The sequence below is a fragment of the Oncorhynchus clarkii genome, unplaced genomic scaffold (assembly GCF_045791955.1).
Source record: "Oncorhynchus clarkii lewisi isolate Uvic-CL-2024 unplaced genomic scaffold, UVic_Ocla_1.0 unplaced_contig_11082_pilon_pilon, whole genome shotgun sequence".
In the NCBI taxonomy this organism is placed as follows: Eukaryota; Metazoa; Chordata; class Actinopteri; order Salmoniformes; family Salmonidae; genus Oncorhynchus; species Oncorhynchus clarkii.
Window position 1 is genome coordinate 35,001 of NW_027260899.1, and position 24,533 is coordinate 59,533.

At 46.8% G+C, this 24,533-nt stretch overlaps 1 protein-coding gene across 1 annotated transcript in view; it reads left to right on the forward strand.

Annotated features, from left to right (window-relative positions):
• Positions 1 to 2,935: 2,935 nt before the first annotated feature.
• LOC139402155 (protein tweety homolog 2-like) overlaps positions 2,936 to 24,533 on the forward strand; it is an 87,303-nt gene continuing 65,705 nt past the window's right edge. The window contains exons 1-2 of the mRNA XM_071146242.1: positions 2,936 to 3,403; positions 14,333 to 14,505. Coding sequence (XP_071002343.1) covers positions 3,275 to 3,403; positions 14,333 to 14,505 — 302 coding nt within the window. The 5' untranslated portion in view covers positions 2,936 to 3,274. The remainder of the gene's footprint in view (positions 3,404 to 14,332; positions 14,506 to 24,533) is intronic.

Genomic DNA, 24,533 nt, shown 5'->3' on the forward strand with positions numbered 1-24,533 from the left:
GGCATCTTAAAATATCAGTTATCAAGATGAATCAAGTGGCTGGTAGCCGAGATATCAGCCTACATTGAGCTGACCGTAAAACAGCTCACATGAAAATATCTACTCTGTGCAATATCTACTCCGTGCCCTACGGAGTAAGAAGCACTGACACGGCGATAGGCCTATACACGAACACAGGCCTAGTCATTCATGCACGTTCATCTCAGTAACATCACGCCAGCACACATCAGATAACATGTGTGTAACAGTCTACTTACCTTAGTACTAATTAGCACCACACACATGATCCATGCATCCATACACTTTACTCCGTGATCATTTATATAGCAGGCCTGCAAGAGGATCCCACTGGAAATACTTTGTTAAACGTGTTTTTGTGTTATCCTCCGTGATTTTAAATGCATTGCTTCCACATGTGGGTTGAATTGGGTTATTAAATAGTCATATAAATGGTGAATGGGCTACTGGTGCATTCTTTGAGTTGGATTTATTGCTTCCGACTTCACCGTTTCCCACTTTCCCCATGAGCACATGAATGTCCCGTAACTACAACGAGGTTGGCAGTTAGCAGAATGTCCCGTAACTACAACGAGGTTGGCAGTTAGCAGAATGTCCCGTAACAACAACGAGGTTAGCAGTTAGCAGAATGTCCCGTAACTACAACGAGGTTGGCAGTTAGCAGAATGTCCCGTAACTACAACGAGGTTGGCAGTTAGCAGAATGTCCCGTAACTACAACGAGGTTGGCAGTTAGCAGAATGTCCCGTAACTACAACGAGGTTGGCAGTTAGCAGAATGTCCCGTAACTACAACGAGGTTGGCAGTTAGCAGAATGTCCCGTAACTACAACGAGGTTGGCAGTTAGCAGAATGTCCCGTAACTACAAGGTTGGCAGTTAGCAGAATGTCCCGTAACTACAACAAGGTTGGCAGTTAGCAGAATGTCCCGTAACTACAACGAGGTTGGCAGTTAGCAGAATGTCCCGTAACTACAACGAGGTTGGCAGTTAGCAGAATGTCCCGTAACTACAACGAGGTTGGCAGTTAGCAGAATGTCCCGTAACTACAACGAGGTTGGCAGTTAGCAGAATGTCCCGTAACTACAACGAGGTTGGCAGTTAGCAGAATGTCCCGTAACTACAACGAGGTTGGCAGTTAGCAGAATGTCCCGTAACTACAACGAGGTTGGCAGTTAGCAGAATGTCCCGTAACTACAACGAGGTTGGCAGTTAGCAGAATGCCCCGTAACTACAACGAGGTTGGCAGTTAGCAGAATGTTCCGTAACTACAACGAGGTTGGCAGTTAGCAGAATGTCCCGTAACTACAACGAGGTTGGCAGTTAGCAGAATGCCCCATAACTACAACGAGGTTGGCAGTTAGCAGAATGTCCCGTAACTACAACGAGGTTGGCAGTTAGCAGAATGTCCCGTAACTACAACGAGGTTGGCAGTTAGCAGAATGTCCCGTAACTACAACGAGGTTGGCAGTTAGCAGAATGTCCCGTAACTACCACGAGGTTGGCAGTTAGCAGAATGTCCCGTAACTACAACGAGGTTGGCAGTTAGCAGAATGTCCCGTAACTACAACGAGGTTGGCAGTTAGCAGAATGTCCCGTAACTACAAGGTTGGCAGTTAGCAGAATGTCCCGTAACTACAACAAGGTTGGCAGTTAGCAGAATGTCCCGTAACTACAACGAGGTTGGCAGTTAGCAGATTGTCCCGTAACTACAACGAGGTTGGCAGTTAGCAGAATGCCCCATAACTACAACGAGGTTGGCAGTTAGCAGACCATGGTACACATCTGGTGTGTGTCGCATGATACATTTTAGGACCCAAATCAAATGGAAGTAGCCTCTGTTTTTTTCAATGTATGTCCTTTTGTTGTTGTGTCCTGACATGGCACTGTTAATTAAATAATTCCCACATGGGCTGCGAAACAGAATTCAATGATTGTGTCAAATTAACCAATGTAACTGAAAGACAACTTATACTGCAGAGGCCAACTTGAACTCTGTACCGCATCGCCACGAGCCTCCCAAATTTTGTAACAATGCGGTGGGCTCCATATAGGGTCGCATTGGTGTGATTGTTTGACGGTAGGTGGGGGCGGCGGGAGGTCCTGTATACATGCAAACTCACTTCATTCACAACAGCTCCGAGCTGCTCTGCGAAGCGCAAGAAGTATGAGGGTCTGACTTATGAGATGAGAGTCCCTGGTTGAGAGTCCCTATTACGGGCTCCCGAGTGGAGCAGTGGTCTAAGGCACTGCATCTCGGTTCTAGTGGTGTCACTACAGTCCCTGGTTTGAATCCTCAAATCCAGGCTGTATCACATCCGGCCGTGATTGGGAGTCTCATAGGGTGGCGCACAATTGGCCCAGAGCGCGTGTCTTCCGGGTTTACCCGGGGTAGGCGTCATTGTAAATAAGAATTTGTTCTTAACTGACTTGCCTAGTTAAATAAAAAAAACAAAATTATCACCGTAAATACTGCACGGCCAATACAGACGACAGATTGACCACGTAGCACGTTTAGGCCTAGCGCTGCCTCCGTTCAAATGCTTGCCAGCCTTACCGGTATTATCAGAACATACACCACACTCACACAAACCACAGCCTTTCATCAATGGTTCACTACTATAGTGCTCTATCCAGTTTTAGCCGTCGGATTACATGAGATACATTCTGCTCTGATAACAGGCAGTTTTATTACAGATATGAGATGGCCTATGGGTTTTATTCTAATACCATCATCATCATTATATATTTAATTTCATGACCTGAATGTATTATCCGCATCGTCTTCACTGTAGCCATATAATTTTCCACTAGGTTATGCTTTCTTGACCGCAGCTGTAAATGGTTTAAAACCGGTCACGCACTGTGTATTGAAGGGCGCTATCGTCAGTCAGTCTCGTGCCTTGGATGAGTGCGCGTCGCGCGCGGTCCAGTCAGAAAAAGCGGCTTCTACTGGAACGAGCTCACCCGTGAATGCGCCTCCGAGAAGTTAAAACAGCTGTCTATCTGCAGATCACGACACGGGACCACGGAGATACCGATATAATGCTGTTGTAATGCCTTGTTCTGAGGGCAAAGAGTCAAAGGAAGTAGTTTTGTATTGTTTATTCTCCTGCGCTACATTGTAAAGTGTTTTCCAACAAGAAGTCGCGGATTCATGATTTGTTTTTGTCCAGAACCGAGGATTAGGCTATACTGACGGGGTCTCGAGTTCTCGAATGAGATTTTAAGGGTCCAGAAGCACTTTTTGTTATAAGGAATGGCCACGGCACGGCTGGACTATATCGCTCCATGGTGGACCTACTGGCTGCACAATTTCCCCCACTTCAACTTCACCTTCCAGCCCGTTGATAACACCTTCAGACCCGGGGAGGCGAGCTACCAGCAGGTTGGTACCTACTACCCGCTGCGCGTAAAGCGCGGCCACGTTTCTCTTCTAGACTAGAGAGAGGGCTCACTGAAAGACCTTCACTGACAGCACCAACTCTGCACAGTTTACCTTTTAATGAAGTGAACACACTTTATTCTCTCTATTCTCTCCTAACATCACTGTGGCAATAGGACGTAGCAAAATGAAGATATGAGCAGAGTGGACTCATCCATTACATTGGGGCGGCAGGGTAGCCTAGTGGTTAGAGCGTTGGACTAGTAACCGGAAGGTTGCAAGATCAAACCCCCGAGCAAACCCCCGAGCTGACAAGGTACAAATCTGTCGTTCTGCCCCTGAACAGGCAGTTGTTCCTAGGCCGTCATTGAAAATAAGAATTTGTTCTTAACTGACTTGTTATTTAAATAAAGGTAAAAAAACATTAAATCACATCCGTTTTAGTATTGACATCTCCAGCTGCAAAGTCCTGGTTGCCTTCTCTGTTAAGCAATTACATTCCACTCCTGTCTTTGGCAAATTAGTGGCAAAGAGTGGAATGTTAGCTAAAAAGACTGGTAGCCAAACTAGTGCCAATCTGGCTGTTACCAGCCTTCAGTGTCTGAGACTGGGCATGTTCCTGGTTGTCTTCTTTATTGCAATTGTGCTCCACAGATGAATATGTGTTAAGCTTCTCACAATAGGATTGCTGATCTAGGATCAGCCCCCCCCCCCCCCCCCCCCCCGTCCATGTAATCCTATTCATTGTGATCTAAGGGGCAAAACTGATCCTATATAGATCAGTACTCCTGCTCCAGGACACTTGCTAGACACAGCCCCATATCTCACTACATAACACTGGTTATAACTACATAACACTGGTTACCACTACATAACACTGGTTATTAAGACATAACACTGGTTACCACTACATAACAATGGTTACCACTACATAACACTGGTTACCACTACATAACACTGGTTACCACTACATAACACTGGTTACCACTACATAACACTGGTTACCACTACATAACACTGGCTACCACTACATAACACTGGTTATAACTACATAACACTGGTTACCACTACATAACACTGGTTACCACTACATAACACTGGTTACCACTACATAACACTGGTTACCACTACATAACACTGGATACCACTACATAACACTGGTTACCACTACATAACACTGGACTACAAAACACTGGTTACCACTACATAACACTGGTTACCACTACATAACACTGGTTACCACTACATAACACTGGCTATAACTACATAACACTGGTTACCACTACATAACACTGGTTACCACTACATGACACTGGTTACCACTACATAACACTGGTTACCACTACATAACACTGGTTACCACTACATAACACTGGTTACCACTACATAACACTGGTTATAACTACATAACACTGGTTACCACTACATAACACTGGTTACCACTACATACTACCTACATAACACTGGTTACCACTACATAACACTGGCTACCACTACATAACACTGGTTACCACTACATAACACTGGTTACCACTACATAACACTGGTTACCACTACATAACACTGGTTACCACTACATAACGCTGGTTACCACTACATAACACTGGTTACCACTACATAACACTGGTTACCACTACATAACACTGGCTATAACTACATAACACTGGCTACCACTACATAACACTGGTTACCACTACATAACACTGGTTATTAAGACATAACACTGGTTACCACTACATAACACTGGTTACCACTACATAACACTGGCTATAACTACATAACACTGGCTACCACTACATAACACTGGTTACCACTACATAACACTGGGTACCACTACATAACACTGGTTACCACTACATAACACTGGTTACCACTACATAACACTGGTTACCACTACATAACACTGGTTACCACTACATAACACTGGTTACCACTACATAACACTGGTTACCACTACATAACACTGGCTATAACTACATAACACTGGTTACCACTACATAACACTGGTTACCACTACATGACACTGGTTACCACTACATAACACTGGTTACCACTACATAACACTGGCTACCACTACATAACACTGGTTATAACTACATAACACTGGTTACCACTACATAACACTGGTTACCACTACATAACACTGGTTACCACTACATAACACTGGTTACCACTACATAACACTGGATACCACTACATAACACTGGTTACCACTACATAACACTGGACTACATAACACTGGTTACCACTACAAAACACTGGTTACCACTACATAACACTGGTTACCACTACATAACACTGGTTACCACTACATAACACTGGTTACCACTACATGACACTGGTTACCACTACATAACACTGGTTACCACTACATAACACTGGTTACCACTACATAACACTGGTTACCACTACATAACACTGGTTACCACTACATAACACTGGTTACCACTACATAACACTGGACTACATAAACTACATAACACTGGTTACCACTACATAACACTGGTTACCACTAACACTGGTTACCACTACATAACACTGGTTACCACTACATAACACTGGTTACCACTACATAACACTGGTTACCACTACATAACACTGGTTATAACTACATAACACTGGTTACCACTACATAACACTGGTTATACTACTACATAACACTGGTTACCACTACATAACACTGGCTACCACTACATAACACTGGTTACCACTACATAACACTGGTTACCACTACATAACACTGGTTACCACTACATAACACTGGTTATTAAGACATACCACTGGTTACCACTACATAACACTGGTTACCACTACATAACACTGGTTACCACTACATAACACTGGTTACCACTACATAACACTGGTTACCACTACATAACACTGGTTACCACTACATAACACTGGTTACCACTACATAACACTGGTTACCACTACATAACACTGGTTACCACTACATAACACTGGCTATAACTACATAACACTGGTTACCACTACATAACACTGGTTACCACTACATGACACTGGTTACCACTACATAACACTGGTTACCACTACATAACACTGGTTACCACTACATAACACTGGTTACCACTACATAACACTGGTTACCACTACATAACACTGGTTATAACTACATAACACTGGTTACCACTACATACATACACTGGTTACCACTACATAACACTGGCTACCACTACATAACACTGGTTACCACTACATAACACTGGTTACCACTACATAACACTGGTTACCACTACATAACACTGGTTATTAACTACATAACACTGGTTACCACTACATAACACTGGTTACCACTACATAACACTGGCTATAACTACATAACACTGGTTACCACTACATAACACTGGTTACCACTACATAACACTGGTTACCACTACATAACACTGGTTACCACTACATAACACTGGCTATAACTACATAACACTGGCTACCACTACATAACACTGGTTACCACTACATAACACTGGTTATTACTACATAACACTGGTTACCACTACATAACACTGGTTACCACTACATAACACTGGTTACCACTACATAACACTGGCTACCACTACATAACACTGGTTACCACTACATAACACTGGTTACCACTACATAACACTGGTTACCACTACATAACACTGGTTACCACTACATAACACTGGTTACCACTACATAACACTGGTTATAACTACATAACACTGGTTACCACTACATAACACTGGTTACCACTACATAACACTGGTTACCACTACATAACACTGGTTACCACTACATAACACTGGTTACCACTACATAACACTGGTTACCACTACATAACACTGGTTACCACTACATAACACTGGTTACCACTACATAACACTGGTTACCACTACATAACACTGGCTATAACTACATAACACTGGTTACCACTACATAACACTGGTTACCACTACATGACACTGGTTACCACTACATAACACTGGTTACCACTACATAACACTGGTTACCACTACATAACACTGGTTACCACTACATAACACTGGTTACCACTACATAACACTGGTTATAACTACATAACACTGGTTACACTACTACATAACACTGGTTACCACTACATAACACTGGCTACCACTACATAACACTGGTTACCACTACATAACACTGGCTACCACTACATAACACTGGTTACCACTACATAACACTGGTTATTAAGACATAACACTGGTTACCACTACATAACACTGGTTACCACTACATAACACTGGCTTACCACTACATAACACTGGTTACCACTACATAACACTGGTTAACTACATAACACTGGTTACCACTACATAACACTGGTTACCACTACATAACACTGGCTATAACTACATAACACTGGCTACCACTACATAACACTGGTTACCACTACATAACACTGGTTACCACTACATAACACTGGCTATAACTACATAACACTGGCTACCACTACATAACACTGGTTACCACTACATAACACTGCGTACCACTACATAACACTGGTTACCACTACATAACACTGGTTACCACTACATAACACTGGTTACCACTACATAACACTGGTTACCACTATATAACACTATATATGCTTATCTTGGCCAGTGTGCAGTTGTAAATGACATGTTGTAAATGAGCTCCCCCATTGATCAGGTTCCATCTATATGGGGCGGCAGGGTAGCCTAGTGGTTAGAGTGTTGGACTAGTAACCGGAAGGTTGCAAGTTCAAATCCCCCCACTGTTCCTAGGCCGTCATTTAAAATAAGAATTTGTTCTTAACTGACTTGCCTAGTTAAATAAAGGTAAAAAAAAAATATATATATATATATATATATACTGTATATCTGAGCATTTGTATTGACAAAGACTTAATGTTTAAGAAACATACAGATGCTACTTAAAAAGCTATGATTTAAAGTAGGCTACTTTTTTTAGAAATAGGAATTGCCTCTCCCTAAACAGCAGGAAGCAGATTGTACAGTCAACTTTCCTGACAGTTCTTGACTATGGTGACACTATTTCCCAGATTGCAGCAGCCACAAGTCTGGCAGTGAATGCCGTCTAGCATAGCGCCCTTCGCTTCATCACAGACGACAGTTTTAACATGCATCACTGCTTCCTGTATCAAAAAGGTTGGCTGGTCCTCATTAAAGTCCCATAGCGTCCAATTGCCATTTAAACTACTGATCGGGGAACTACTTCCTGAGGAATGTGGCTGTTTTTCTAGAATGTACGTATTGTGCAGTAATTTAGTTGGTTTTGCGTTGCCTTGATTCGATTTTTGTCTTGTGAATTGTATGTGTTGTAGAGTTTGTTAAATGTTTTTGGCATCTCTAAGTGCCTATTTGAAAATAACTTCAGCTCGAGTTTCTCTCCGTGTACCTCAAAGCTAAACACAAAAGTTCCATTTGATGTGAACAGGTGGGAAAGAAATGAGTCATAAACATGTCATAAAACACCTCTTTACTGACTCTGATGTTGTAAACCACATCTTCTAAGCTGTTATCGTTCACAGCCTGGTGATTGTGTGAGCATGCAGCATCACTTCTCTGTGTGGGGGTTGTTTGTGAATGCTGCTGTTGTGTGTTGTAGTACCTCTATACTACTTTACATTGTGATATTGACCTGTGTTGCTGAATAGACAGGTCAATGGAGGCAGTGTGATGCTAACAGATTCACTTCTCTGTCTGACTGTGTGTCTGTCTCTGAGTTTAGTATGTCTGTGTAAGTAGTAACAGCGTAGTCTGTCCTCTGTGTTTAAAGACCACATGATGTGTAACACCGTAGTCTGTCCTCTGTGATTAAAGACCACATGATGTGTAACAGCGTAGTTTGTCCTCTGTGATTAAGACCACATGATGTGTAACACCGTAGTCTGTCCTCTGTGATTAAGACCACATGATGTGTAACACCGTAGTCTGTCCTCTGTGATTAAAGACTACCGTAGTCTGTCCTCTGTGATTAAAGACTACCGTAGTCTGTCCTCTGTGATTAAAGACCACATGATGTGTAACACCGTAGTCTGTCCTCTGTGATTAAAGACCACATGATGTGTAACACCGTAGTCTGTCCTCTGTGATTAAATACCACATGATGTGTAACACCGTAGTCTGTCCTCTGTGATTAAAGACTACATGATGTGTAACACCGTAGTCTGTCCTCTGTGATTAAAGACCACATGATGTGCAACAGCGTAGTCTGTCCTCTGTGATTAAAGACTACCGTAGTCTGTCCTCTGTGATTAAAGACCACATGATGTGTAACACCGTAGTCTGTCCTCTGTGATTAAAGACCACATGATGTGTAACAGCGTAGTCTGTCCTCTGTGATTAAAGACCACATGATATGTAACACGGTCAGATTATCTTCTAAAGCAGTTGTGAACAACGTGGACCTTCCTCCTGCTGGCACATCCTTCTGGACCAACGGGACCATTTCAGATGGAGAGGTGGGATTGAGGACAGAGCCCAGAATATGATCACTTTAATGACTTGGTACAGTTGAACTCTTGTTTGGGTCCAGGAGTTTTACCACAGGAGTTTGAATAGCAGTTTTATCTTACTTTCCCCATCATTGGTGTGGAAGAGGATGTGTTCTCAATGACTTACATGGTTACATTTATTATATTGAACTAGGCAAGTCAGTTAACAGTGACGGCCTACACCGGCCAAACCCGGATGACGCGGGGCAAATTGTGCACCGCCCTATGGGACTCCCAATCACGGCCGGTTGTGATACAGTCTGGAATGGAACCAGGGTCTTAGACCACTGTGATACAGTCTGGAATGGAAACAGGGTCTTAGACCACTGTGATACAGTCTGGAATGGAACCAGGGTCTGTAGTGACTCCTCTAGTACTGAGATGCAGGGCCTTAGACCACTGTGATACAGTCTGGAATGGAACCAGGGCCTTAGACCACTGTGATACAGTCTGGAATGGAAACAGAGTCTTAGACCACTGTGATGGAATGGAACCAGGGTCTTAGACCACTGTGATGGAATGGAACCAGGGTCTTAGACCACTGTGATACAGTCTGGAATGGAAACAGGGTCTTAGACCACTGTGATACAGTCTGGAATGGAACCAGGGTCTGTAGTGACTCCTCTAGTACTGAGATGCAGGGCCTTAGACCACTGTGATACAGGCTGAATGGAACCAGGGTCTTAGACCACTGTGATACAGTCTGGAATGGAACCAGGGTCTTAGACCACTGTGATACAGTCTGAATGGAACCAGGGTCTTAGACCACTGTGATACAGTCTGAATGGAACCAGGGTCTTAGACCACTATGATACAGTCTGGAATGGAACCAGGGTCTTAGACCACTGTGATAAAGTCTGGAATGGAAACAGGGTCTTAGACCACTGTGATACAGGCTGAATGGAACCAGGGTCTTAGACCACTGTGATGGAATGGAACCAGGGTCTTAGACCACTGTGATGGAATGAACCAGGGTCTTAGACCACTGTGATACAGTCTGAATGGAACCAGGGTCTTAGACCACTGTGATACAGTCTGGAATGAAACCAGGGTCTTAGACCACTATGATGGAATGGAACCAGGGTCTTAGACCACTATGATGGAATGGAACCAGGGTCTTAGACCACTGTGATGGGATGGAACCAGGGTCTTAGACCACTGTGATACAGTCTGGAATGGAACCAGGGTCTTAGACCACTATGATGGAATGGAACCAGGGTCTTAGACCACTGTGATGGGATGGAACCAGGGTCTTAGACCACTGTGATACAGTCTGGAATGGCACCAGGGTCTTAGACCACTATGATGGAATGGAACCAGGGTCTTAGACCACTGTGATGGGATGGAACCAGGGTCTTAGACCACTGTGATACAGTCTGGAATGGAACCAGGGTCTTAGACCACTGTGATACAGTCTGAATGGAACCAGGGCCTTAGACCACTGTGATACAGTCTGAATGGAACCAGGGTCTTAGACCACTGTGATACAGTCTGGAGTGGAACCAGGGTCTTAGACCACTGTGATACAGTCTGAATGGAACCAGGGCCTTAGACCACTGTGATACAGTCTGAATGGAACTAGCGTCTTAGACCACTTTGCCACACGGGAGCCCCAAATACAGGTAGTTACAGTGATTTAGACGCTGGTTGGATGAGAAATATTACATGAGACTTTAGTTTCCGCTGCTCGGCCCTGTCTGAATCTGAAACCTTGGTCAAGACCGTGGTCAGAACATGATGCCAGAACCCATAACTTGATCAGTCAAATTGAATCAGCAAAGGTTCTGTGGAGACAAACAGTAACTTGTTAGAGTCATGAAACCATGCCAGGTAGGAGTGTGGAGAAACAACATGGGCCCATAGGGCTCTAGTCAAAAGTAGTGCACTATATAGGGAATAGGGTGCTATTTGAGAGTCATCCATATTTGGCCAAAACCCCATGGTTCCACTTGGCTTTTATTTCAGTTCTTGAATTTTGAACTCCTCAACACTCCAAACCATGGGCTGAACTTTTGTCAACTTCTGTAAATGGCTGTGTGTGTATTTGTATTTCTGTAAATGGCTGAGTGTAGTTGTACTTGTGTAAATGGCTGTGTGTAGTTGTACTTGTGTAAATGGCTGTGTGTAGTTGTACTTGTGTAAATGGCTGTGTGTGTAGTTGTACTTGTGTAAATGGCTGTGTGTGTAGTTGTACTTGTGTAAATGGCTGTGTGTAGTTGTACTTGTGTAAATGGCTGTGTGTAGTTGTACTTGTGTAAATGGCTGTGTGTAGTTGTACTTGTGTAAATGGCTGTGTGTAGTTGTACTTGTGTAGTACACTATGTTTGATCACTTTCATCGAAATGAAAGGTACAAACTTCCGGCGTACCTAATCTCAAAAACAAAGACATATGGCTACAGTAGACCCCCCATGTTCTGCTTTCTATACCCCTCTCTGTCCCTCTCTCTCTCTCTCTCTCTCGTTCTATCTCTGTCCCTCTCTCTCTCTCTCTCTCTCGTTCTATCTCTGTCCCTCTCTCTCTCTCTCTCTCTTTCTCTCGTTCTCTCTCTGTCCCTCTCTCTCTCTCGCTCTCGTTCTCGCTCGCTCTCTCTCTCGCTCGCTCTCTCTCTCTCTCTCACTCTCTCTCCTTTCCTACACTGGCTATCCCTCCATCATTCATGCTCTGAGGGTAACCTCAGTCAGGGAATCACAAGACTGTTTTGGAGGGAGGCCGTTTTGTCACCTGACGTTGAGCTGAGACTCCAGCAGCCTCTGATCAGCACTGTTTCCTCCACTAACACCCAATTAATGTGTGGATCAGATGGTAGTGAGTGGTGCTTACACCACCAGGGTTGTGGATCAGATGGTAGAGAGTGGTGCTTACACCACCAGGGTTGTGGATCAGATGGTAGAGAGTGGTGCTTACACCACCAGGGTTGTGGATCAGATGGTAGAGAGTGGTGCTTACACCACCAGGGTTGTGGATCAGATGGTAGAGAGTGGTGCTTACACCACCAGGGTTGTGGGTCAGATGGTAGAGAGTGGTGCTTACACCACCAGGGTTGTGGGTCAGATGGTAGAGAGTGGTGCTTACACCACCAGGGTTGTGGATCAGATAGTAGAGAGGGGTGCTTACACCACCAGGGTTGTGGGTCAGATGGTAGAGAGTGGTGCTTACACCACCAGGGTTGTGGATCAGATGGTAGAGAGTGGTGCTTACACCACCAGGGTTGTGGGTCAGATGGTAGAGAGTGGTGCTTACACCACCAGGGTTGTGGGTCAGATGGTAGAGAGTGGTGCTTACACCACCAGGGTTGTGGGTCAGAGACCCGGGGCTACCCATATGTAAAATGGATACATGTTGGCGAGCATGACTGTAAGTTGCTTTGGATAAAAGTGTCTGTTGAATGACACATGTTAATAGTATTAGTCCAATAGACCCCAAGTATCTCTTAAACCAGCAACACCAGGTCATGTTCATTACACCCCAGGTATCTCTTAAACCAGCAACACCAGGTCATATTCATTAGACCCCAGGTATCTCTTAAACCAGCAACACCAGGTCATGTTCATTAGACCCCAGGTATCTCTTAAACCAGCAACACCAGGTCATATTCATTAGACCCCAGGTATCTCTTAAACCAGCAACACCAGGTCATGTTCATTAGACCCCAGGTATCTCTTAAACCACCAAAACCAGGTCATGTTCATTAAACACCAAACTGATAACACAGAGATTGAATACCTAGACTTGTCCAATGAGAAACCTTCATGTTCATTTTTGGATTTTTAATACTTGCTACTTTGTACCCTACTGAACACAATCCTGGGGTATATTCAGTGAGCCACCCCCTCCCCCCAGCTATCTCTCTCTTTCTGTCTCTGTCTCTATCTCTCTCCCCTCCCCCATCTATCTCTCCCTCCCCTTCTCTCTCTCCCTCCCCTTCTCTCTCTCTCTCTCTCTCTCTCTCTCTCTCTCTCTCTCTCTGTCTCTCTCTCTCTCCCCTCCCCCATCTCTCTCTCCCTCCCCTTCTCTCTCTCCCTATCTCTGGCTTCACACAGAGACCTGCTAGTGATGATGACTGATGAAACCAACGTGACTTTTGACCCAGTATATCTTTTCATATTAGACTCACTTGATTCCAGTGTCTCCCTTTCCGTCAGAGTGGGGTCACTCTACACAGTAACCAATCACAGGGCTTGTATCAACTCAGGCCCTGACATGATAATAAATGCTGGTTGTCTGACGAAATGGTGCTTTGCAAATAAGTTCTCTCAGTGTGGCAGTTGTATTTTTCTTGTTATTAGTCAATAATACATGTATTATAACATGCTCATCTCTCTGTTTCCCTCCCTCCCTCCCTCCCTCCCTCCCTCCCTCCCTCCCTCCCTCCCTCCCTCCCTCCCTCCCTCCCTCCCTCCCTCCCTCCCTCCCTCCCTCCCTCCCTCCCTCCCCGTCCTCCCCCAGTCTCTGGTCTTCCTAGCCTGTATATCAGCTGCTGGACTAGTCCTGAGCCTCCTGCTGCTGTCTGTCTACCTGACCAGTGTGTGCTGCTGCAGGAAGGAGGAGGAGGAGGAGACCAAGAGGCCTGACTCCTGCTGTGTCTCCTGGACCGCTGTCATCACTGGGCTCATCCTATGGTGAGTAGTACCACTGTAACTGATTGTATCTAACAGTACTGTACTACAGTAGTAGTGTTACAGGGACCTTTCTTCAGTCTGTCCCGGGTGAGGTTCATGCTATGGTGAGAGGTGTTGTCTTATATTACAGCATTACAAGCCAAGGTCTTTTAAAGGCAGTATGCAAGGCACAGACGTTCACTTCACCTAGCCAAGTTCCACTAGAAGCAAACCAAATCTAGTATGTGGGGCTCCTTTAGTGTCTCGATCAGGGTTCTACAACTCTGGTTCTGTGATAGTGATGTACCACAGCCGGTATAGCTAATCAAGGTCCTGGCCAGCAGCTAATTAGTCAAATAAAGTGTTTAGGGTTGGAGTGAAACTCCAGGAGGGGAATTGGACAACCCTAGACCGCCCTCCTGTGTTCTTGGAAAAGGCTTTGATGTGATCTTTGACATTCAGGAGTTGACCTCTGACCTCGTTAACTCACACACACAGGCTGACGTGCTGAAGTGGTGGTGAGAGAGAGAGAGACCAGATGGTCACTTTGGCCTGATCCACTTTGACACAGGATGTTGTGGACTGAGGTCACTGTGACTAACCATGTTCCCTGATGACAGTCCTGCTCTCATTGTGTCTAAAGCAGACTACACTATGCACTGTCTACCCTACACTATCACTAGACTACATTACCCTACACTATCTATTCATGTGTCCTAAGTGTGCACAGCACAGTGTCCATTGAGGCGTTATCCTTTGTCCTCTGAGATTGTAGTTTGCAACATTCACAATGTGCAGTTGTGCGTTGTCTCACTGCCACAAGCACAAAGTCCCTTTTTGGATCTGTATTTTGGGCTGCGCACCTCATCACTATAGGACCTGCCCACCTCATCACTATAGGACCTGCCCACCTCATCACTATAGGACCTGCCCACCTCATCACTATAGGACCTGCCCACCTCATCACTATAGGACCTGCCCACCTCATCACTATAGGACCTGCCCACCTCATCACTATAGGACCTGCCCACCTCATCACTATAGGACCTGCCCACCTCATCCCTATAGGACCTGCCCACCTCATCACTATAGGACCTGCCCACCTCATCCCTATAGGACCTGCCCACCTCATCCCTATAGGACCTGCCCACCTCATCACTATAGGACCTGCCCACCTCATCCCTATAGGACCTGCCCACCTCATCCCTATAGGACCTGCCCACCTCATCCCTATAGGACCTGCCCACCTCATCACTATAGGACCTGCCCACCTCATCCCTATAGGACCTGCCCACCTCATCCCTATAGGACCTGCCCACCTCATCCCTATAGGACCTGCCCACCTCATCCCTATAGTACCTGCCCACCTCATCCCTATAGGACCTGCCCACCTCATCACTATAGGACCTGCCCACCTCATCACTATAGGACCTGCCCACCTCATCACTATAGGACCTGCCCACCTCATCACTATAGGACCTGCCCACCTCATCACTATAGGACCTGTTGAGCTGCCCACCTCATCACTATAGGACCTGCCCACCTCATCACTATAGGACCTGTAGGGCTGCCCACCTCATCACTATAGGACCTGCCCACCTCATCACTATAGGACCTGCCCACCTCATCACTATAGGACCTGCCCACCTCATCACTATAGGACCTGCCCACCTCATCACTATAGGACCTGTAGGGCTGCCCACCTCATCACTATAGGACCTGCCCACCTCATCACTATAGGACCTGCCCACCTCATCACTATAGGACCTGTAGGGCTGCCCACCTCATCACTATAGGACCTGTTGGGCTGCCCACCTCATCACTATAGGACCTGTTGGGCTGCCCATCTCATCACTATAGGACCTGTTGGGCTGCCCGCCTCATCACTATAGGACCTGCCCACCTCATCACTATAGGACCTGCCCACCTCATCACTATAGGACCTGTTGGGCTGCCCACCTCATCACTATAGGACCTGTAGGGCTGCCCACCTCATCACTATAGGACCTGCCCACATCATCACTATAGGACCTGTAGGGCTGCCCACCTCATCACTATAGGACCTGTTGGGCTGCCCACCTCATCACTATAGGACCTGTAGGGCTGCCCATCTCATCATCGCTATAGGACCTGTTGGGCTGCCCACCTCATCACTATAGGACCTGTTGGGCTGCCCACCTCATCACTATAGGACCTGCCCACCTCATCACTATAGGACTTGTAGGGCTGCCCACCTCATCACTATAGGACCTGCCCACCTCATCACTATAGGACCTGCCCACCTCATCACTATAGGACCTGCCCACCTCATCACTATAGGACCTGCCCACCTCATCACTATAGGACCTGCCCACCTCATCACTATAGGACCTGTAGGGCTGCCCACCTCATCACTATAGGACCTGCCCACCTCATCACTATAGGCCCTGTTGGGCTGCCCACCCCTTCACTATAGGACCTGTTGGACTGCCCACCTCATCACTATAGGACCTGTTGGGCTGCCCACCTCATCACTATAGGACCTGCCCACCTCATCACTATAGGACCTGCCCACCTCATCACTATAGTACCTGCCCACCTCATCACTATAGGACCTGCCCACCTCATCACTATAGGACCTGCCCACCTCATCACTATAGGACCTGTATGGCTGCCCACCTCATCACTATAGGACCTGTTGGGCTGCCCACCTCATCACTATAGCACCTGCCCACCTCATCACTATAGGACCTGCCCACCTCATCACTATAGGACCTGTATGGCTGCCCACCTCATCACTATAGGACCTGTAGGGCTGCCCACCTCATCACTATAGGACCTGTAGGGCTGCCCACCTCATCACTATAGGACCTGTAGGGCTGCCCACCTCATCACTATAGGACCTGTAGGGCTGCCCACCTCATCACTATAGGACCTGTAGGGCTGCCCACCTCATCACTATAGGACCTGTTGGGCTGCCCACCTCATCACTATAGGACCTGTTGGGCTGCCCACCTCATCACTATAGGACCTGTTGGGCTGCCCACCTCATCACTATAGGACCTGCCCACCTCATCACTATAGGACCTGCCCACCCCATCACTATAGTACCTGCCCACCTCATCACTATAGAAACCTGCCCACCTCATCACTATAGGACCTGTTGGGCTGCCCACCTCATCACTATAGGACCTGCCCACCTCATCACTATAGGACCTGCCCACCTCATCACTATAGGACCTGCCCACCTCATCACTATAGGACCTGTCCACCTCATCACTATAGGACCTGCCCACCTCATCACTATAGGACCTGCCCACCTCATCACTATAGGACCTGCCCACCTCATCACTATAGGACCTGTAGGGCTGCCCACCTCATCACTATAGGACCTGCCCACCTCATCACTATAGGACCTGTAGGGCTGCCCACCTCATCACTATAGGACCTGTTGGGCTGCCCACCTCATCACTATAGGACCTGTAGGGCTGCCCATCTCATCATCGCTATAGGCCCTGTTGGGCTGCCCACCTCATCACTATAGGACCTGTTGGGCTGCCCACCTCATCACTATAGGACCTGCCCACCTCATCACTATAGGACCTGCCCACCTCATCACTATAGGACCTGTAGGGCTGCCCACCTCATCACTATAGGACCTGCCCACCTCATCACTATAGGCCCTGTTGGGCTGCCCACCCCTTCACTATAGGACCTGTTGGGCTGCCCACCTCATCACTATAGGACCTGTTGGGCTGCCCACCTCATCACTATAGGACCTGCCCACCTCATCACTATAGGACCTGCCCACCTCATCACTATAGGACCTGCCCACCTCATCACTATAGGACCTGCCCAGCTCATCACTATAGGACCTGCCCACCTCATCACTATAGGACCTGTTGGGCTGCCCACCTCATCACTATAGGACCTGTCCACCTCATCACTATAGGACCTGCCCACCTCATCACTATAGGACCTGCCCACCTTATCACTATAGGACCTGCCCACCTCATCACTATAGGACCTGCTGGGCTGCCCACCTCATCACTATAGGACCTGTCCACCTCATCACTATAGGACCTGCCCACCTCATCACTATAGGACCTGCCCACCTCATCACTATAGGACCTGTTGGGCTGCCCACCTCATCACTATAGGACCTGCCCACCTCATCACTATAGGACCTGCCCACCTCATCACTATAGGACCTGTATGGCTGCCCACCTCATCACTATAGGACCTGTAGGGCTGCCCACCTCATCACTATAGGACCTGCCCACCTCATCACTATTGGACCTGTAGGGCTGCCCACCTCATCACTATAGGACCTGTAGGGCTGCCCACCTCATCACTATAGGACCTGTTGGGCTGCCCACCTCATCACTATAGGACCTGCCCACCTCATCACTATAGGACCTGCCCACCTCATCACTATAGGACCTGCCCACCTCATCACTATAGGACCTGCCCACCTCATCACTATAGGACCTGTAGGGCTGCCCACCTCATCACTATAGGACCTGCCCACCTCATCACTATAGGACCTGCCCACCTCATCACTATAGGACCTGCCCACCTCATCACTATCTCATCACTATAGGACCTGCCCACCTCATCACTATAGGACCTGTTGGCCTGCCCACCTCATCACTATAGGACCTGTCCACCTCATCACTATAGGACCTGCCCACCTCATCACTATAGGACCTGCCCACCTCATCACTATAGGACCTGCCCACCTCATCACTATAGGACCTGCCCACCTCATCACTATAGGACCTGCCCACCTCATCACTATAGGACCTGTCCACCTCATCACTATAGGACCTGCCCACCTCATCACTATAGGACCTGCCCACCTCATCACTTTAGGACCTGTTGGGCTGCCCACCTCATCACTATAGGACCTGCCCACCTCATCACTATAGGACCTGCCCACCTCATCACTATAGGACCTGTATGGCTGCCCACCTCATCACTATAGGACCTGTAGGGCTGCCCACCTCATCACTATAGGACCTGTAGGGCTGCCCACCTCATCACTATAAGACCTGTAGGGCTGCCCACCTCATCACTATAGGACCTGTAGGGCTGCCCACCTCATCACTATAGGACCTGTAGGGCTGCCCACCTCATCACTATAGGACCTGTAGGGCTGCCCACCTCATCACTATGGGACCTGTAGGGCTGCCCACCTCATCACTATGGGACCTGTAGGGCTGCCCACCTCATCACTATAGGACCTGTATGGCTGCCCACCTCATCACTATAGGACCTGTAGGGCTGCCCACCTCATCACTATAGGACCTGTATGGCTGCCCACCTCATCACTATAGGACCTGCCCACCTCATCACTATAGGACCTGCCCACCTCATCACTATAGGACCTGCCCACCTCATCACTATAGGACCTGTATGGCTGCCCACCTCATCACTATAGGACCTGCCCACCTCATCACTATAGGACCTGTAGGGCTGCCCACCTCATCACTATAGGACCTGTATGGCTGCCCACCTCATCACTATAGGACCTGTATGGCTGCCCACCTCATCACTATAGGACCTACAGGGCTTGAAAGAGAACAACAAATGATTCCTCCTCCGAATGAAAGAGAACAACAAATGATTCCTCCTACCAATGAAAGAGAACAACAAATGATTCCTCCTACCAATGAACGAGAACAACAAATGATTCCTCCTACCAATGAAAGAGAACAACAAATGATTCCTCCTCCCAATGAACGAGAACAACAAATGATTCCTCCTCCGAATGAACGAGAACAACAAATGATTCCTCCTCCCAATGAAATAGAACATCAAATTATTCCCCCTCGCCAAAGTGCTTGATTGAGTTGGCACTGTGAAGAGCTTAATCTTGTGACAGAGCTCTAAGTGCTGAAGGTAATAGAGTTAGTTAGCTGATAACATTCCAGGGGGGGGGGGCAAGCCCAGCTCTGATTGGTCTCTCTTACACCAAACCTAGTGTGGTGCTAAGTGCTATGGCATGATGCTGTTCAGCCTGACCAAGGAGCGCTGTGTAAACTCTTGAATGTCTGGGCTCTGAACGGCTCTCTGTTTCCCATAGAAACGTCACTCCATTAACATTTTAAAGCTCACACAATTCAGCAACCTACCCCCCTGTAGGAAATACTATCTTAGTATTATGATATGAAATGTGTTAACCCTTCACTGTCTGGGGCCAGACTGCAAACGTGACTTTGTGTTCACAGAGCATTCAGCTTACTACCCATATATGAAATACTATCTTATCTAATTTTGAAAAGCATAATAAAATGTTTATTTAACCAACAAGTGCTGCGTGAAGCATTCTCTGTCTGCATTCTGGTTGGCTTTCACCTTTCCTCAGTACAGCTGGTCTAGTAAAACCTCTACTATTGTGGTGATATAACTAAACAGGCTCACAGCTTTCAGTTAACTACTCCTGTAGGAAATAAAATACAACTATAATATTTGTGCCTGGACTTTTGGGCGAATATCAGTTTCCCTTTTCTACAGCCAAGCCAACCTGGAACCTTGGTCATGTAACTTTGGGAATGGTCAAGCCAACCTGGAACCTTGGTCATGTAACTTTGGGAATGGCCAAGCCAACCTGGAACCTTGGTCATGTAACTTTGGGAATGGCCAAGCCCACCTGGAACCTTGGTCATGTAACTTTGGGAATGGCCAAGCCAACCTGGAACCTTGGTCATGTAACTTTGGGAATGGCCAAGCCAACCTGGAACCTTGGTCATGTAACTTTGGGAATGGCCAAGCCAACCTGGAACCTTGGTCATGTAACTTTGGGAATGGCCAAGCCAACCTGGAACCTTGGTCATGTAACTTTGGGAATGGTCAAGCCAACCTGGAACCTTGGTCATGTAACTTTGGGAATGGCCAAGCCAACCTGGAACCTTGGTCATGTAACTTTGGGAATGGCCAAGCCAACCTGGAACCTTGGTCATGTAACTTTGGGAATGGCCAAGCCCACCTGGAACCTTGGTCATGTAACTTTGGGAATGGCCAAGCCCACCTGGAACCTTGGTCATGTAACTTTGGGAATGGCCAAGCCAACCTGGAACCTTGGTCATGTAACTTTGGGAATGGCCAAGCCAACCTGGAACCTTGGTCATGTAACTTTGGGAATGTGTTTTATGGTGTTTATGTAAGTAAGCATTTCACTGTGAATTCTACACCTGTTGTATTCGGCGCATGTGACCAATACAATTTGATTTGATTTCTGTAATTGTCCATGTGGTTGCTGTAATAGGGGAAAAGCCTAGTGACACTAACACATTAATGACCTCCGTCCTCCACCTCTCAGCTACTCACCTTCTCCACGAGAGCCTGAGTGACTGGATGCTCTGTCCTGGTCTTAAATGAGGTCCTGTTCTTGTTAATGTGATTTGGGAATGTGGTTTGGTTTCCTGTACAAGGTTATTTTCAGACGTGGTCTTCCATAAATCAACAAGCTCAATAACAGTCGTTTGTCTGATGTAGCTCCTCTCATCTGGTGGCTGAGTTGTTGGACAGGAGACTTCTACTGAAAGATGTTTCAACGTTGCCTTGGAGGGAAATGGTGTCCTTGGTTCGTTATAGCTAGTAGGGTTTAGTGCTGGGCTGGAACAAAAGTGTGCAATGCCCGTTGCAGCCCCCAGGACTAGTGCCCACTGATAGCCGGTTGTTTTTATGTTGTCTAATGGTTTTTATTATAACCCGAAGACTTTAATCCAATAGCCTGTCTTTTTTATTTCTCTGTCCTTTGTGTTATGAGTCACAGGGTTTTTATGATTGGATGATGTCACCGGGCAGTTTCCTGTTATATCATGTTATTCCATTCTATTACCTTCTCTAATTGGAATATATCATTCTGATTAACTTGGACTGTTGTATCATTCAACCAGGCCTAACATGTTAGATGGTATGGGTGGAGGTAGTGACTGTTGGATCATTCAACCAGGCCTAACATGTTAGATGGTATGGGTGGAGGTAGTGACTGTTGGATCTGTAAGGGAATTCAGCCCTATGTTATACAAAAGACCACAGGAAACTTCTTTGATCAGAGGTTAGTTTGTTTAATAAGGATTGAGACCTGGATACACTTGTAGCAATTTACAAACAAGACACTCAGTTCTCAAGATGGTGTTGCCCCTTAACTTTAATACAACATAAACTCATAAATAATAGTTGCTAATACAAAGATGTTTCTGCTAGGCGGAGTTCAGGTTATTATTATTATCCCAATCCTTCTTCCTCCTATTGCTATCATGTGCTAGCAGAAGTAAGACTAGAACATAGCCTCAACAGGAACTGAAAATATAGTTTCAACAAGCAGGCATATGACTTTTGTACAGTTGACCTCTTCATGCACTTGCAAAGTCTACCACTGATTCTTAATCTCAAGCTGAAGCAATGAATCATTGTACTTTTGTAATCACAGGTAGAATTGTAATGTACAGATATTATAACATTTCTTTCAGATGATTCAACCAGGCCTAACATGTTAGATGGTATGGGTGGAGGTAGTGACTGTTGTATCATTGAGTCAGAGTATGTGAGTGGAGTGGAGCTGGAGAGAGGAGTGGAGTGGAGCTGGAGAGAGGAGTGGAGCTGGAGTGGAGTGAAGTGGAGCGAGGAGTGGAGTGGAGCTGGAGAGAGGAGTGGAGTGGAGCTGGAGTGGAGTGGAGCTGGAGAGAGGAGTGGAGCGAAGAGTGGAGTGAAGTGGAGCGAAGAGTGGAGTGGAGCTGGAGAGAGGAGTGGAGCTGGAGAGAGGAGTGGAGTGAAGTGGAGTGAGGAGTGGAGTGAAGTGGAGCGAGGAGTAGAGTGAAGTGGAGCGAGGAGTGGAGCTGGAGAGAGGAGTGGAGTGAAGTGGAGCGAGGAGTGGAGTGGAGTGGAGCGTGGAGTGGAGCTGGAGAGAGGAGTGGAGTGAAGTGGAGCTGGAGAGAGGAGTGGAGTGGAGCTGGAGTGGAGCGGAGTGGAGCTGGAGTGGAGCTGGAGAGAGGAGTGGAGTGGAGCTGGAGTGGAGCTGGAGAGAGGAGTGGAGTGAAGTGGAGCTGGAGAGAGGAGTGGAGTGGAGCTGGAGTGGAGCTGGAGTGGAGCGGAGTGGAGCTGGAGTGAGGAGCGGAGTGAAGTGGAGTGAGGAGTGGAGTGAAGTGGAGCGAGGAGTGGAGTGGAGCTGGAGAGAGGAGTGGAGTGAAGTGGAGCTGGAGAGAGGAGTGGAGTGGAGCTGGAGTGGAGCTGGAATGGAGCGGAGTGGAGCTGGAGTTGAGCTGGAGAGAGGAGTGGAGTGGAGCTGGAGAGAGGAGTGGAGTGGAGCTGGAGTGGAGCTGGAGTGGAGCGGAGTGGGGCTGGAGTGAGGAGCGGAGCTCGCCCAATTTGACTGGTGTGCAGATCTCTTCTCTTCCGCTCCAGTAGCGCTCAGTTCACCAGCTCAGGGCATGTCCGGCCCAGCATGCATTTGTGTGCTGCTACCTATAGCACTTTGCTTTAGCTACTGTCATGGAGTTCACTAAATATGTTCATAAAGAAACTGGTAAACACACAGGTGTTAAATCAAGGTCACTTACAAAGATAAGGAGGACCAAGAGAGGGAGTGAGGTAATGTAGTGTTGTCACTAATCCCTCCAGAACTGTCATTACGCACACCTGGCCCCTATTCCCACTGATTGTATTTGTATATATGTGCCCTTTGGTTTCCATTGGGCGGTAGATTATTGTATCTATGTCTGTTGGTGTGTGTGAGTGCCTGTGCTGTGTGTTTGGTCTTTCGTGCCCTTGTGGATTGCGCAGATGATTACGGGTCTCGTCCCGTATGTTCATCATTGTGGGGGCGTGTCATTTATTCGAGGTGCTCCTCGCTCTTTTGTTAGGGTTTCAACCCTGGGTTTTGTTACGTGTTTGTTTGGTCTTCGTCCCCGTGCCTTTACACGGCACGCCATAATTTAGGCTTCATTTTAGAAAACTATTACGCATTCCTGCTCCTGTCTCTCGATCCTTCATGCCGACGTGACAAGTGTCCACAACTAAAGATTCATTACGGAATCTGAAAAGACACGTATCCCAAAAGCATG